Here is a 15,734-nt window from a genome sequence, read left to right as displayed (position 1 = left end):
TGGTTCATATAGAGAACCCCCAGGACTACATCATCGAAAGGATTCACCGGACGCCGGTCCCTAAACCAAGACTGGTCATGCTTCGGCTATTGAACTTTCAGCATAAGATGCCGATCTTAAAGGCGTACAGAGCAGTCGGCCAGGTGAAAATAGGGGTAAGTTCCATCAGACTGTTCAATGACTAATCTGCAAATGTCTCTTGACGCCAGAAAGGTTTCAACCGCTGTTTGAGGCGCTAAAGGGCCAGGACTTTAGACAATATCTAAAATTCCCAGCGGTATGGTGTATCCAAATGCATCATCAATGGCACTCATTGGGGCCCCGGAGGACGCTTGGCAATTCCTGCAAAGACAGAACATAGTGTCAAAAGACTTCCCACAGGAGACCTATCAGCGGATGCCAACATCGCAGCCGACGACACTGTCCGACTATCGCTTACCATGGAACAGGGGTAGAAGACAAAGACCCAGGAGAAATCTCAGGGGGCCTGACCAGCGGCAAAAGGGGCCCATGGCTTAAGCCCTACCCTCTGAAATGGCCAACATGTTCTACTCATTGATTTGAACAAGCAAGATCGAGTGCCCGTGATCGAGCATCACTCCTTGTTACGACAATGGCAGTGTGAGTGTGACCAGTGCTCTGGATGCTCACCCAGGGTTGGCGCTATCTGCAGCTACTTACGGGGGGGAGAGACCTGAATTTTCAGGTATGTGAATGGCACCAGCCCCGGATGGCCACAGTGACCCCCCAGGCAATCGAACCCCCACTAACATTGTTTTGGCGAACCTAATAACTTTGAAGCTGCCACCAATAAAGTCTGGAGTGCGACATGCGGCCCAGCTCTCAATCTCCACACTGACGCTACATGCGATATTGCACGGCCCCGGCACACCGGACGATCGCCATAAACGCATGCCCTCTGATGAGGGATGCTAGTAATGAATGGGAACCAATGCGGCCATTGGGTGCCGTGCTCAGGGGCACCATGCATGGGCTATGTTGCCTGGTATTGGGACTGATCACTCCCAATGTTATGAGGGAGACATTGCTCGTGTTAGTTTCGGTTATTGTTGAAAGGGTAGTTACCTTTTTGGGATTGAATAGAGGGAATGGCAAACCGGGTAGCCAGAATGTGCCATTATGCCATAACATTTCACGTGGGACTGATGCTCATACCGACACCTGCCAAAGTGGTGACAGAGCTAGGCCCCTCCCTGTATGCTGATGGCCAAGGTCACACTGATGACTCTGAATGTACAGGGCTTGGGTCACCCCATCAAGAGAAGGCGAGTCTTGAATCATCTGATGGACCTTCAGAGGGATGTATTGTTTCTCCAAGAAGCCCACCTCAACGAGGTGGAATTGAAAAAGCTGGAGCAGGGATGTGGAGGTTCAGCGTCTTACACCTCCTATCTGGGGAAGCGAGGAGTGTCTATTTTGATCCACAGGAGGATCCCCTTTGTACTGCAGAACACCATATTCGACAGACGACAGATAAGTAATGGCGAGGGGCCTGCTATATCAGCATTCTATCACACTCGGTAACATATATCCCCCTACAACAGATACCCCGCCCTTCTTCACACACGTTTGCAGCCTGCTCACCCTACATGGGACGACTTAAATTTGTCAGTGGTGACCTCAGTGTCACAATGGATCCTATCCTAGACATAGGGCGAGCTCCTAGGGCCCAGGAAAACTGAAAAACAATCCACACTCACCACACTTCTGAAAGACCTGGGATTGGGAGACGTATGGAGGTATATCCATGGGGCCTGCATAGACTACACATTCAAGGCTATTCAAGGATCACATCTAAGCTATTCAAGGATAGACTATTGGCTGACCCCGAATATGGTACTATACATGGTGGTCGACTGTTAGGTACTTCCCATTACTATATCAGACCACGCACCTGTAAGGCTCAGGGTGTCCCTGCCGGACACTCCCCGAAATCCACTGTTCTGCCACCTAAACATGAGAGCACTGGCATACTCAGACTTTCCAGAGCACATAAAAACTGATATGGCAGCGTTCTGGGACACACATATGAACCCCTCCTATAACACATTCACATGCTGGGACGCTTTTAAGGCCTTTGTGAGGGGCCAGTGCATTTCCAAGTGGGCACACAAGCTAAAACAGTGCGCGGGACAAAGAAAACCAACTAACAGTAGACCTAAGGGCCCTACAGAAACGGCACAAACACACTCCTGACCAACGAACACTCACACAATTATGCGCGATACGGGCACGTATTAAAGACATCACGACCGCTAGAGTCCAGAAAGCCTTCTCGAGCTGGTCCCAAAGATATTGCCTCAAACGAAAGACCCCTACACCTCACGGCGCTCACTTTAAAACGACGACAGGCGGCCATGACAATCGTCACTATTCGAGATGGGGGGGGGGAATCCTGTGGTAGGGGACTCCAACATTAATGCTAGATTTGCATAGTACTATGCAAATCTATATGCAGCCCCACAGACAATCTCGCCACAAGCAATGCAAGGATTCCTGGAATCCATCCAGATGCCCCGGCCCAGTACGAGGCTCTTCATGCCCCCATCACAGTGGCTGCCGTAGATCAGGCTATTCTGGTAAGGCATCGGGCCCCGACGGAATCCCGAATGATTTTTATAAGCACATGGTCGATGCATTGCCCCCAAATTTCATGAGGTGTTCTCCGAGGCGATGAACCGAGCCGGCTGCCAAAATCCATGATGGTCGCCAATATAGAAATGGAGTAGCATAGCTAAATGTGGCTCATTACAACCCATCTCACTCATAAACTCTGATGCAAAAATCTTAGCGAAATATAAAGCACAAAAGATTAATCGATTCTACCACATCTGGTACATAAAGACCAGACCGGCTTCATACGTGAGAGGCACTTGGGACAATGTACGCCGATTGCTACACATCATTGGCGGTGAGGTGAGCCAAGAGGACTCTATCCTTACAATTGACGCTGAGAAGGCTTTTGATAAAGTCCAATGGGATTTTATGTTCCTCACTCTTGCTAAATACGGCCTTCCTCCTTCCCTGATCAGCCTGATCCGCTTACTATATACAGATCCGATAGCGACGCTGACCACGAATGGCCTTACATCGGCCCCCTTTGACCTTCGCTCGGGCACACGTCAGGGGTGCCTGCTATCACCCCTCTTGTAGGCCTTGTCTATGAAACGGGTGGCGCTTAAATTGCGCACTGACCTGCTCTGAAGGGGCCTCTGGAGAGGGGGAGAGGAACACCGGGTCTCCCTCTATGCGGATGACCTCCTACAATACATAGGCAACACCCCCACCTCTCTCCCACGATTGCGAAACCTCCTGCAGGAATACGGGCCAATGGCATGCTGCTGAGTGAATTGGGCTAAATCAGAGGTACTACAGCTAAGACCGGACATCCCTGTGGGACCCCAGGGGTGGGGGGGGGGGGGTAGCTCCATTTCGATTACAAATGCAACATATAAAATACCTATGGGTCAAAATAAGCGCATATATAGAGAGCCTTTAAGATCTGAACTTCCAACATACCGTAAAGCGTATCTGCTTGAACCTTCTGAAGTGGGAAACCCTGCCTCTATCCCTGACAGGGAGAATAAACGCCATTAAAATGAACTCGATGCCCAAACTGATATACTTGGCTTTGTTACCGTTGGCCCCAAGTCTCGGGATGTACAAAGAACTAGATATCGACATCTCGAAATTCATCTGGTGGGGAAAAAAGCGTGTATTTGTTCACCCATCCTCACCGCTTCAAACCAGACAGGGGCCTTGCCCTTCCATCTTGGAAGAGCTACTAACAAGCTGCACAGATCTGTTGGGCCAAACAGTGGTTAAACTCAAATGATGTCTACAGCTGGAGGGGTATAGAGTTAGCCCTGATGGTCCCTGGACATCCTCGCCACCTTTTTGGGCATATCCCCACTTCTTACTTCTTGGTTTCCTTCTTTCCCTCTTCTGGCCTCTTGGCCTCCCATAATGCCCCACACTTGTTCTAGATTGGGCAGTCTGTCAGGGGAACTGACTGTAGGTGGGAGTTTACTGTATTGAGGACTGAGGCTCTCTAAGATAGCTCATGTGATCAAGTCTCCTCTTCAACATAACCCACCTCACTGCTTTCTTTTGCTCTCTGTTTGTCAAACCCAGCCTCTTATCCTCTTACCAAGATCCTTCTCTCCCTTTTGATTCCACACACCTGCCTCGTGATTACCTTGACTATTTTTGGCCATCTTTCTCTCCATGCTTCCTGCTTCAGCTCCTCATGCTTCTTTTTACAACCTTCCCCAAACTAGAAGTGTACATGTTGGGGTACCCAGGATAAGGCGTGGTGTAGCTTAAAAGATCACTGACATGAAAAAAGATTGTGTTGACTGCTGCGGTTTGAATGGAACTGTAGGTAACCCCTACCTACAGTGACAGAGAAAAACAAGTATGTTCCATAAACATGTGCTGTCACAAGCACATTATAGTGAGTCAGCTCAAATCATAATGTTCATAATGTTTATTCTAAAGTTGATACTGAAGTTGCCAACACGTGTTTCGACCAGTTTGGTCCTTTTCAAGGCACAGTATCAAGTCTCAGTCGAAAATTGGTACTTGAGCTCACTTGGTTGAGGTATGGTAAGATATTACTGGATAAGCTTCATCTTGTGTCTCGCGGGGACCGTTGTGCATGAGATTCTGCCTGCTTACGGCACACAAGGATAATATTTCGATTTCAGTCAGGTGTTTCTCGCGTACTGCTTAATGCAATGAGCCCTTTATGTTTCACAGGGACCTTTGTGCATATAACCCTGCCTTTGTCGAGCACACAGGGAGATTATAAGAAGTATACTTGTTTTTCCCCAAAACTAGATCCTTCTCCATTTCTAGCCTCCTGCAAATTTACTTCAGGCTCACAGAAATGCAACACTAATTCTTAAAATCCCTACCCCTTTTTATAGTGGCCTGATTTCTCTGCTTGGGCTTCCCCTTTTCCTGATTGGGGTATCTGTATGGCTATTGAGGTTGTGCGTGGTTTGACTAGATCGTCCTATGCCCCTGTGTCCTTTAGCTCCACACCAAGGCAGTGTCCTCTACCTACTAGGTTCAGGTATGTATATTGGGTGCAGAGAACATAGGATTTGTAGCTCCCCGTGTCTGAGCAGGGTTCTCCTGCTTATCCTGACTGGGCCTTGCCCCCTTGGATAAGTATCCGTTGTTCCATATTGGGCTCTCCATGTCAGGTTTACTGATTGTGTATAGGTAGGAGTTGCAGGTAGTGTAGATCAAGGTTCTATAAACCAAACACCTGCAATGAAGCCTCATAGACTCCCATGAAAATGGTAAGCCTCCAGCCTGCTCTAGTCATTGTTCTGTCTCATTGTTGAGTGTTAAACAGGTGTTCTGCTAGCACCGGTAGCCCAGTGGCAGGCGCCACGGTAACCTCTGTATTTAGGCCACAGTCTCATGTTGCCAGGAGGCCTTCTTAAAAGGACATTCTCTCGAATAGGCTCCATGTGGCTGGCCCCTTCCAATTGGTGGGGATCATGTAGAAGCAGATGATGTGCCCCTTTGTGGTGGCCCCTCACTATACTCTGAATAAGGTAGGACACCTTGTCACAGGCCCTACATGCATATTGATAAGCACACATCTAATACTTTAACATGCTTCTGCAGTTATACTGGCCATTCATAACCCCCACTATGGAATTGCATGAACATTGTTTTGGTAACTTAATAGTCCAGTCCCTAGCCAAGTAATATTCAAATACAAAACATTTTAGTTGCTTGTTCAGCTACCAATTATTTAAAAAAACTGGGAATCTGTCTCATCTCCAATGTTTACTTAAAAACATCATTGAAATATGAGATAATACCCATTCTGGAGCTGTCTCTGCAAAGAAGCATTGGACTGATTACACATCTTATAGAGCAGGGTCAAAGCATGTTGGTGCGCATTGTTCTGTCATTGTTCTCTGTGCACTGTTCTGTGGATGAATGAAATACCTTAGTTACCAGCACTCTGTTTGAGACCCGACTGCATCATTTTATTGATAAAAGTGAGTAGAGGAAGGTAATTTCATTGGCACTATGTTGAAAGCAATCGGAGGTATGGTGCCTTTTTGATTAAACGTTTGCATCTACCGTGTCCAACCAGCGCTTGGCCCACCCTAATCCTTCTTCAGCGGAGTCTAGCACTGTGCACCGACCATGCTTCTTGATAGACATGACCATAATCTGGTCAGGCCCCTTGGAAGACAATGCCTTACTCCCAGCAGCTCCCATATAGTTCTAGTCAATCCCAGGCTACTTCACTCTATGGCAGACCTGTCATGTTGTGAATTACTTTGAGGGATTAGCCACAGCCATAGCCTTATGTGCATCAGCATGGGCTAGAAGTGCACGTAAACTATCTAAGGACAACCTCTTACCCTTCCTTGAAACTCCTGCGTGTAAGCCCCCTTTCTCCAACAACCCTAGTTTATTAGCAGATGCCGACACCAACACACTTGCAAAAGCTGTTGATGCCATAGCCCCACTAGAACTTAAAAAAGAAAAAGTCTACGCACACCAACTCTTGGTTCACAGATGAACTCCAGGCCCTACGCAGCTCTAAACGTAGTGCGCTTGCCAAGTGGCAAACAAACCCTAGTGATTCCAGTATGGATGCTTTCAAAAAATTAGCTGCACAGTACGAAGAAGCCATTATTAAAGCTAAGTCTAACTCCTTTTACTCAAGGATTACTAATGCCAAGTCCCAGCCCAGGGAAATGTTCGCCATATTCAAAGACCTGGTCACCCCTACCTCAAGCCCAGATGACTTCCCTAAAGATGAAGCCTGGTGCTCCAGTATACAGGCAGCATTATTAAAAACAAATAGAACTTCTCCCAAAAGAAAATCCAAGCTCAACTTGAAGCCTTGCCCAACCCGGACCCTTTGCCCTCTCCTGGTCACATCCCCACTCACCCTGATAACTGCCTCTTCTCCTTCTGAGACGTCACTGAATCAAAAGTCCTAGACCTCCTCCAACACCTAAAACCATCCATCTGCAAAGGGGACATCTGTCCATCAAATATCATCAAAGAATGCGCAGACTCCCTTGCACCTTTCAACAGCCTTCATCAATGCTTCATTCACCTCGGCACTTGTTCCACCTAGCCTCAAAGAAGCATGGATGTGCCCTCTTCTAAATGAAAACCTTCCCTTGACCCTACATGCCTTAATAACTACCGCCCCATCACCACAGTCTTCCTTCCTCCTAAAAATCCTTGATAAAGCAGCTCACAACCAAATACAACACTTCATTGAGACCAATTGCATCCTCAGCAAGAGGCAGTCAGGGTTTCGCAAAGGTCTTGGCACAGAATACGCCCTTCTTTATCTGAAATACCAAATAACCATCATGAACGAAGGCAAACCAGCTCTTCTCCTACTTCTAGACCTCTTGGCTGCCTTCGATCTTGTGGACCACAAGACTCTCACAAGATATTTTACTCATGCAGCCCAATTCGCCACAAAAGCCACCTCCTGGATCACCTCCTTCTTAGAAGGGAGAGACATGAAGGTCTTTTCTAATCAGGCGAGCGCAGCACCGACAACAATCCACTTTGGAGTCCCCCAAGGCTCCTGCACGGCACCCACTCACAATCTATTCACCAAACCACTTTTCGACAAACTGGACTTCTTCGGCATAGCATATGCAAACTATGGCGATGACACTCTGGTACTCCTACCACTCTCTAGCTCTTATGATAAAGATGCCTTAGCTCTACACAAAATATATGCCACCATCCAAGCCTGGATGGCAGAAAATGGCCTATGTCTCAATGGAGCCAAAACTGAGATACTCCTAGTTGGCCCTAAAGAAACCCTAGGTAAATTGGGTAATCAATATAACAACTTCACCATTGACAACATAGCCATTCCTGTCTCCCCGTCAGTAAAAAATGTCTATCTAGACTCCATACTCCATGTCTCGCCAAGTAAGCTAAATTGCCTCCACCTCTGCACTCGCCACCAAACTAATAAATGCAGTAAAACCCTACCTGTCTAAGGAAAACCGACTTTCAATAGCTAGACACCATTGGGCCCAAACTAGACTATTGCAATGTTCTTCTAGCAGGTACCTCGGCCAAAAACTTGAATAGACTTCAAGTCATTCAACACAACGCTCTCAGGGCAGCATTAAACATCCCCAAAAGAGACCACATCTCACATGCCAGTTGCGCAGCCCACTGGCTCCCTGTTAAGGAACGGATTACCTTCAAGATGCTCACCCTCACCCACAAGTGCCTTGCTCTCACAGCCCCCCTTACCTATCAGAGAAAATCGTCAGAGCCACCTCCTCATGCCCCAAAAGAGCTTGCCATGCAAACTAACTGCTCATCCCCCCCTATCAAGAGAGCTAAAGCAGGCGGCATAGGCATCGCCTCCAAATCATGGTATGCCTTACCGAACCCACTCAGAGCTGAGACATCCCTTACCGTATTTCGGAAAATGCTGAAAACTAGGCTTTTCAACTAAATACCTCCCCCTATTCCCTCCCTACCCCTCTTCATTTTACTGTTTTAGATGTAGTCTTCATTAATCTCTGTTTGTATTACCGTCTGTTTTCTATCTACACTGACCACCGTCCTGTTCCTCATCTTTTTCCTTCTTGCTCTTTTTTGTCATCCACATGTAACTAATATGCCTTCTTGTAACAGCACCACAATGCCTTCAGGATGTTGCACGCTTTATAAATGTTAATAAAATAAAAATAAAATAAATACAAGCTGGCAATATCCAAGTAATCTAGGATGAGCACCTGAAGTCTGCTTTTGGCTTCTGAAATGTCAGAGTTTGTTGAATTCCTCTTGGGTTACTGTACAGGGTCCTTGGTCCTCCCCTGTGGTGTCATGCAACTCAAGCAAATTCACAAGAGGCCTACACAAAACAAGACTGGGCAAGCATTGTTTAAGACGTGCCCTTTACTTAAGTAGGTCCTGTTTATCAAAGCCTTGTGTAAGGGTACAGAAGTAAGGCTTGGCCACAATGTCGGCATGCTTTTGGATACAGAATTTCATTAAATAAGAAAAGTTGGGGAAAAGGCCCTGCTTTCCCTAAAGCTAAGAGGGGGTTACCTGCCTCAAAGGGAAAACTAGTGAAAATTGTCAGGTAGTCTGAAACTAAGAAAGTCTGTCATTGTCGTGTCCCAAAACCTACTTCTGTCCCTAACACTATTGATCTGAAATTACTGTGCATGGGTAGTCTTTTCTTTTAAAAGAACAGTGTTCTTGGTGCTTCAATCAACTGAAAAGTCCCCAGTTCCCCTGGTATTAAAGTGATGCAAAAACAATGTTCCAAAAGATCAGATTTCAAAGTTAGGGTTGTGCTCCTTTGCCCTAGACTTCTTATCTGAAGGTCTTGAATAATTCACAGGGAACTATTTCTGAACTTCAGTTCTTAAGTCCCATCAGCTTGGCTAGCTCAACTACCAAGCAAAGGACTTCTTTCATAGGCAACCGGGTTCTTGGCCCTTTTATTCATAGTCTCTTATGTGGGTGCGGGTACCAGACTCGCAATACATTGTATTGCTTGGTTCACTCTCCTGCCAAGCAAGTATTCTGTCTTGAACTCTTTTCTTCTTATGGGGCCCAACACCATCTTTGCTTTAAACTCTGGCTTCTCATATGGGCGCGGGTCCAGGATCTCACATGTGCATTGTATCTGCTAGGCTCACTCTCTTGCCAAGTATACAACTCTCTCTCTTTCACTTTAGGGTCCGAGACCCGTTCTCTCTGGTTCCTGAGTTTACCACGTTGCTTCCTCAGACCTCTCGCAGCTCCTGGGCAACCCGTGTGCCTGTCTGCTTCCTTTACAATGGTACCACTGGTTCCTTGGCAGCGGTGTCCCTTCTGGAGGCTCCAGCAGCATTTGGGCGTCCAGCGGGGGATGCAGCGGTTCGGCAGACAGAAGCGTTCCTCCAGTGGCACGCACTGACTCCTGTGTGCTTCATTGAGTCCTGCGCCTTGCGTCAGCTGCTTCCGTGCCCAGCTCCCACTATTCCTCTTCGGAGGATTCTTTCGCGTTCTCGCGTTTCTTCTGCTACCTGGCTGGAGCTTGAACTGCTCTCCCATTCACACATCGGTCTAATGTACTGCTTAGGGCCAATCCCTGGCCTTAAAAACTAGACCGCTCTTTCTGCTTCTTAAAAGTGATCCTGGTACTCACAGGCATCTTCTTCGTCACAGTATTCGTCTCAGAGCTATATTCAGTTTTCAGTGTTGTCATCCAGATTAGGTGGACTGACTTGACGACAAAATGTGTCGGCTCTGTATAAAAAGGGGGAAGGAGTGTTAAACTTGGAGGAGGGGTTGGAGGCAATAAAGCAGGTAGATACCACAATCTCTGGTGATGGTCGTCCCCAATCCCATAGGGTTATTGCTTTCCTATGTGTTCCTCCCTCTGTGCACCACACCCAGGGGGGACTATTGTACTGTGTATGTACTGCCCAGACTCCATGTATCTCCCCGCCCTCGAAAACCCCCAAGGGAAGAAGGGATGACATCCTCAGATTTGTCACACATGACATACCTCGACTCTTGTAGGGTAAAATGAGCCAATTGCTGGCACATCCCTCCATCAATGGGATGTCTTTGGTATGTTAATCATAAAGTTAAAACAAGTCGAAGCAGACTGAGCCAAATTAGATTGTTATAATGCATGGAACTTTGTCTAACCCCCCGGTCCTGTATGTCCCTCACGGGATAGGCCAATCTGAGCAAGATGTTCTATAGTGCTGTAGAAAAGGTCAAATGTTCGATTTTACAGCTTGACAAACAATTAAAGGTTAGTTTCAAATCAGACAATTGTGTGTAATCAAGAAACATTGTTAAGTAAATATAAAATACATTGGCCCTCATTCCGAGTTAGGACTACACCATGGAGTAAATAGCTCCATGGTTGGCAACCATGGAGCTATTTACTCCATGGAATACCGGCATGGTGAATGGAGTAATTTCCGGTCCATTGCAAGGTTGGATGGACCGGTAATTCCCCATTCACCACAGCCCTTCCCCATCCCCATTTCTGCCCCCATAGGGCTCAATGGGAATGGGGAAGGAGGTAATTATGGCACTGTAAATTACGGTGCCGTAATTTACTCCAAGGTCACTTTGCGGGTCCCGTAATTTACTCCTGCTAAAAGCAGGAGGTAAAGAGGGACCCGCAAAGGGAACTCGGAATACGGAGGTAAGGGATTACCGCCATTGGTGCCCTTACAGGCGCCGGTAATCCCTTACCTCCAACCTCGGAATGACCCCCATTGTTATTTTAACAATTAAATAAAAGAAGTCTCCAAAGGTCTGAAAGACTGTATTCAGGTCTTTGTGTTTAAGGTTTAGCATTGCACAAGAGCAACACTACTAAACATAAAGGACGAGATTCTCAAAATATTTTTGGCACAAGTGAAGAGCTGCATCATGAATGTGCGCATCATAGGTGTTAATGGACATTTGAATGTGCATCCCAAATTCACAAACTGGAAGTGCCATGAAATGCTCGGAATATGAGCACATTGCCCTGAACCTTCTGGGGACAAGCGCTGGGGATGTGCAATGCTTGCCTGGATCATTTGTAACCCTGTCATGCATTTATTTTAAGTCTGACAGCAGTAGTTTGAGTGGTTATCACACTTTCATTTCTATCCCACAAACAGGGATAGTAATTCTTTGTGTTTCCATTTCCCTGTGAAATGCACTTCCAGCACCCTAGTTACTAGTGGGAGCCTATGATAGACAAGCTCCCGACACTAATTGATGCATGAGGTCTGACCAGCACATCATTTGCACTGCAGCACCTTCCCCCCCCAAAGAAATGCGCAAGCCACCTTTATGAATAAGGTGACCTGTGCATTTCTTAGTGACACACGTTAAATTTAAAAAAACAGCATCCTCTACGCTTGTATACTTTCGCCACTTTGAGAGTCTGGCTCATGAACTTGCTCCTAACCAGAACTTGGAAACTAAGTTGAACTGCTGTTATTTAGCAAATCCTCATATATGCTGCAGCGCTTTAGACTTTTAACAGAAGTGGTAAAGATGCAGCTGATTGTTTTTGAAATGCATCATCGTGCCAAGTATAATGGATACATATTTTAATTGTAAAACAAGTGGGTATGAGGGTGATTTGTGTAAAGTAACCTTTTGAGCATGCATTACCAATCGCAAACTTCCAGAAGGGTTGTCCTAAATGATGCGCTGGGATCTGAAACACTTAAGTATCTTTTTACGTGTAGCATCCTTAATCGGGAATGTGTTCTCTTTCGCCATATTTGTAAATGTGCTGTGACCTGCCACGTCTGATGATGCACATGGAGGACATTTGCTTGGACGTACAGCATTTCTAAGGAACATACGTAGGTTTATCAGGCATGGTTGGACTTGGATCTATGCTTTTGATGAATATATCAAGTTCCTACCCAGGGATAGGCTAGATGTGGGCCAGGACACCTACCTATAGTTGAGATCAACCAAAAACCCATTCCTGCCCCATACCATGCATGCCTATATTTGTCCTTTCCAGGTAGGGATATGATGAATTGTGGGCTAGGTAAAGGACATGACTCTGATGACCTGGATTTTTCCCAACCAGACTTGTTTAAGCCCAATTTACTAACATGCCTGGATTGTCTGCCCTTTCCTCAACTTGCTGCAGTACTGCAACATGCAGGCTCTCATTCTATCCATTCGAGGTACCTGTCTGACATGAATCTTCAGATTGGGAAACTATATTTGCCTGGTTAGTGTATACCATTAATTAGGAGGGGCGTTTTCGGGAGTCTTTCCTGAATCATGCAATTATGTGACCTAAAATAGTAGGTTTCAGAAAGGTTTCTCATGGTATGCTCTCTGTGTAACACTGAAAGGGAGGAGTTTCAGATATGTTTCTTGTTAGTACTCAGTGTCATGGTTACAGTGGAGGATAAGTACTGGGGATTAAAATGGATTTTCATTTTAGTCATAAAGCTTTCAAAGAGATGTGGTTGTCCTTACAATGCCACCCACCCCATAACAGGAGTACCTTGGAACTCTCGCCCCAGGCATCTAGTTTTTGACATGCCTTATTGGTCAGTACACTAGGCTCCAAGCCTGAAACAGTGTGTATTATGAATCCCAAACAGGAGAATGATTCACAACTCTGTAATGCAGGTCAAATTTGGAGAGTGACATGAACTGGACTAAGCCAGAACTTAATGCTTGAATGAGGAAATAGCCAGGATCAAGGCAGGTATTGCCCAAAGAGATGTGTCTGGGGGTTGGGGGCTTGGTTCACCTCTAGGTTTTCTGTCATGCAAGCCAATACCTAAGGGGGAAAGGTAGCGTTTGGTAGGTAGGGCTTCACTCCAAAGGGACTAGCCACATAGTCCCTTTTAACATGATGGTTCAGAGCACATTGTATCCTGCAAAAGTGTCAGTGCTTAAGCTTAAAGCTAGTGGAAATATGTGAACACGCATTTGTATTATAGTGATACCTAATGTAGCTGGATGGAAAAAGCAAAGACGTATTCATTCCTTTTCTTTTTTTTTATCAACAGATTGGAGATTCAACAGAGACTCCTGCAAAATTGAAAATACCAAATTCTTGGCGATTACTTTTTGGCAGTGGGCTCCCGCCCGCACTTTTCTGATAATATGTACAGCTATATCAGTATAATTTTAATCCATGTAACAGATTAATCCAAGAACAAATTATGTTTTTGTTGGCAGAATAGACCTTTTCATACCTTACATTATTTGATAGTGTTCATTCATTTACTGGTATCCTTTCGGAGGATTAAGTTACATCTGGAATATTATGGTGATAAAAGAATACAATATTTTCCTAATTTTTTGAGTTTTGGTTTATTTACCCTCTTACACCAGGAATGGCATTTACAGAAGTGATCACAAGTACATTTTCAAATCCTAAATCTACGCAGCTGCCCCATCTCTCTTAACTGCAACCAAATACAAAATGCAACATGGGTCAATACTTTGGAACATTTTGCTGGATTGTTATTGTAAAACATGCAATGGTTTTGGCCATCACAGCAGCTATTGTGAACGTCATACCGATTCTGTTTAATGTTGGGGTTAAATTATGCAACTGATCAATCATTTCAAACCTTGAGGATTAACTTAAATCAGTCATCTTAAATTGGCATAAGTCTGTTATCACTTGTTTCCAGTTTAAATATGTATTATTTCCGGTCAGATAACACAGCGAGTAGAGTGCTCGCTTTGACATCCGTGCAGAGCCTGCCGATGCTGGTTCGGATCCCAAACTCTGCCTTTCATCCTTCCGAGGTTGATAAATGAGCACCACATACCGTGGGTAATAAGCGGCGCTCAGATGCCTGAGGGTTCGTAGCGCTATATAAATGCAAATTATTATTATTTCAGAATATTATGAATGCATTTTTTACACATCGGCTGGTCCATGACCCTGGCTATGAGGTACGCCATGTAAGGGCTTTTCTGAAGGATGGCCCTTTTTTGCCTGTTACATTCACGCAAAAAAGCATCACACTAAAAGAAATACATAGAATAATGAGAACTGCCCTTTGCAAGACCTTAGGTGATCAGGGATTCCCTTGGTGTGCTGCATTTGTGGCACCAAAGACCCAAGGTTATGTTGACAAAATGGTGGCTGAAATCCATAGTTCTAATGGTGGCAACTCCTTTGATCTACCGGATAATCGAGGCTGAAAATTGTGCGAGCCCTGGCTGAACTGCAGGCCAAAGGGTTGTAGAAACCTTACAGCTTCTGGCATTTGGACGGTACATGCAGTGGCTGAACTGAGCCACAGAAACACGAGTTTTAGCTGACAGAGTACAGCATGGAGTGCAAGGCCAGGTTCGCTAAATCCAGAAGGCCACCTGCTGGTGAGGTCACAGAACCCCAGTCCGAAACTGTTGTGTGTCCTCGGACAGTTATTACAATGAGCAGCCAGTCTGCAAGCAACAAATACTCTTGGGGAGATGCTGGTGTTCCATGATTCAATGGTTACTAACTGGACCAGGCACCTGGTATAGGACTCACTCACCCAGCTAAGACACGACATGGACCCAACATTGGAAGGTTCTCATCTTGATATTGAGCATGGGAACATGTCTAAAACCCCCCAAAAAACAAAAGGAGCAACATCAAGGAGCTCCTACAGGCACAGGACATGGCCCAGAAGCAACCGAAAAAGGTTGCAGCACAAATCCACGCAGACCTTTCTGGAGATGATGGTGAGACCCCAGCCAGAAACAATCTCTGGTTCCTCTTGAAGGAATTTAAGGATGATATTAAAATGAGTGTCTAGGGCCTATTTAAATCATTCATGGATCTGGACAAGCTCATCCTGGGTGTGGAAAGACTGGACGATGTTGCTGATACTTTGTGTGAGCAAGCTAACGGCCAGGCAGAGCTGTCGATGCAGGTAGACAGCCTGGAAGAACAAATGGAGGCCCTAAAACAGCAAGATGCTGAAAACCACTCACGCCAGAAGAACATATGCCCTGGGGCATACCTCCATAGGTTTAGGACCCGAAGTTGGGAGCCTATTTTCAAACGCTCTTCCATCAGATCCTGCAACTCTCAAATGAAAGTGATATGGTCCTAAATACAACCCACAATGTTTACACAGCGTTTCAACAAAAATGAGGCCTCATTATAGACATTCTAATGTCCACTTCTTCCAGATGAAGGAAGACCTAATGAAAGCAGCAAGAGC

The 15,734-nt window shown here is 45.8% G+C and overlaps 1 protein-coding gene across 1 annotated transcript in view; it reads left to right on the top strand.

The window, feature by feature from the left end:
* Positions 1–13,859, top strand: part of PSMG2 (proteasome assembly chaperone 2) — a 299,366-nt gene extending 285,507 nt beyond the window's left edge. The window contains exon 7 of the mRNA XM_069620829.1: positions 13,569–13,859. Coding sequence (XP_069476930.1) covers positions 13,569–13,661 — 93 coding nt within the window. The 3' untranslated portion in view covers positions 13,662–13,859. The remainder of the gene's footprint in view (positions 1–13,568) is intronic.
* Positions 13,860–15,734: the final 1,875 nt, after the last annotated feature.

Source organism: Ambystoma mexicanum, chromosome 5q (assembly GCF_040938575.1).
Source record: "Ambystoma mexicanum isolate Mex_15411 chromosome 5q, UKY_AmexF1_1, whole genome shotgun sequence".
Classification (NCBI taxonomy): Eukaryota; Metazoa; Chordata; class Amphibia; order Caudata; family Ambystomatidae; genus Ambystoma; species Ambystoma mexicanum.
Note: the sequence above shows the minus strand (reverse complement) of the source record. Positions and strands in the feature narration are given on the sequence as shown.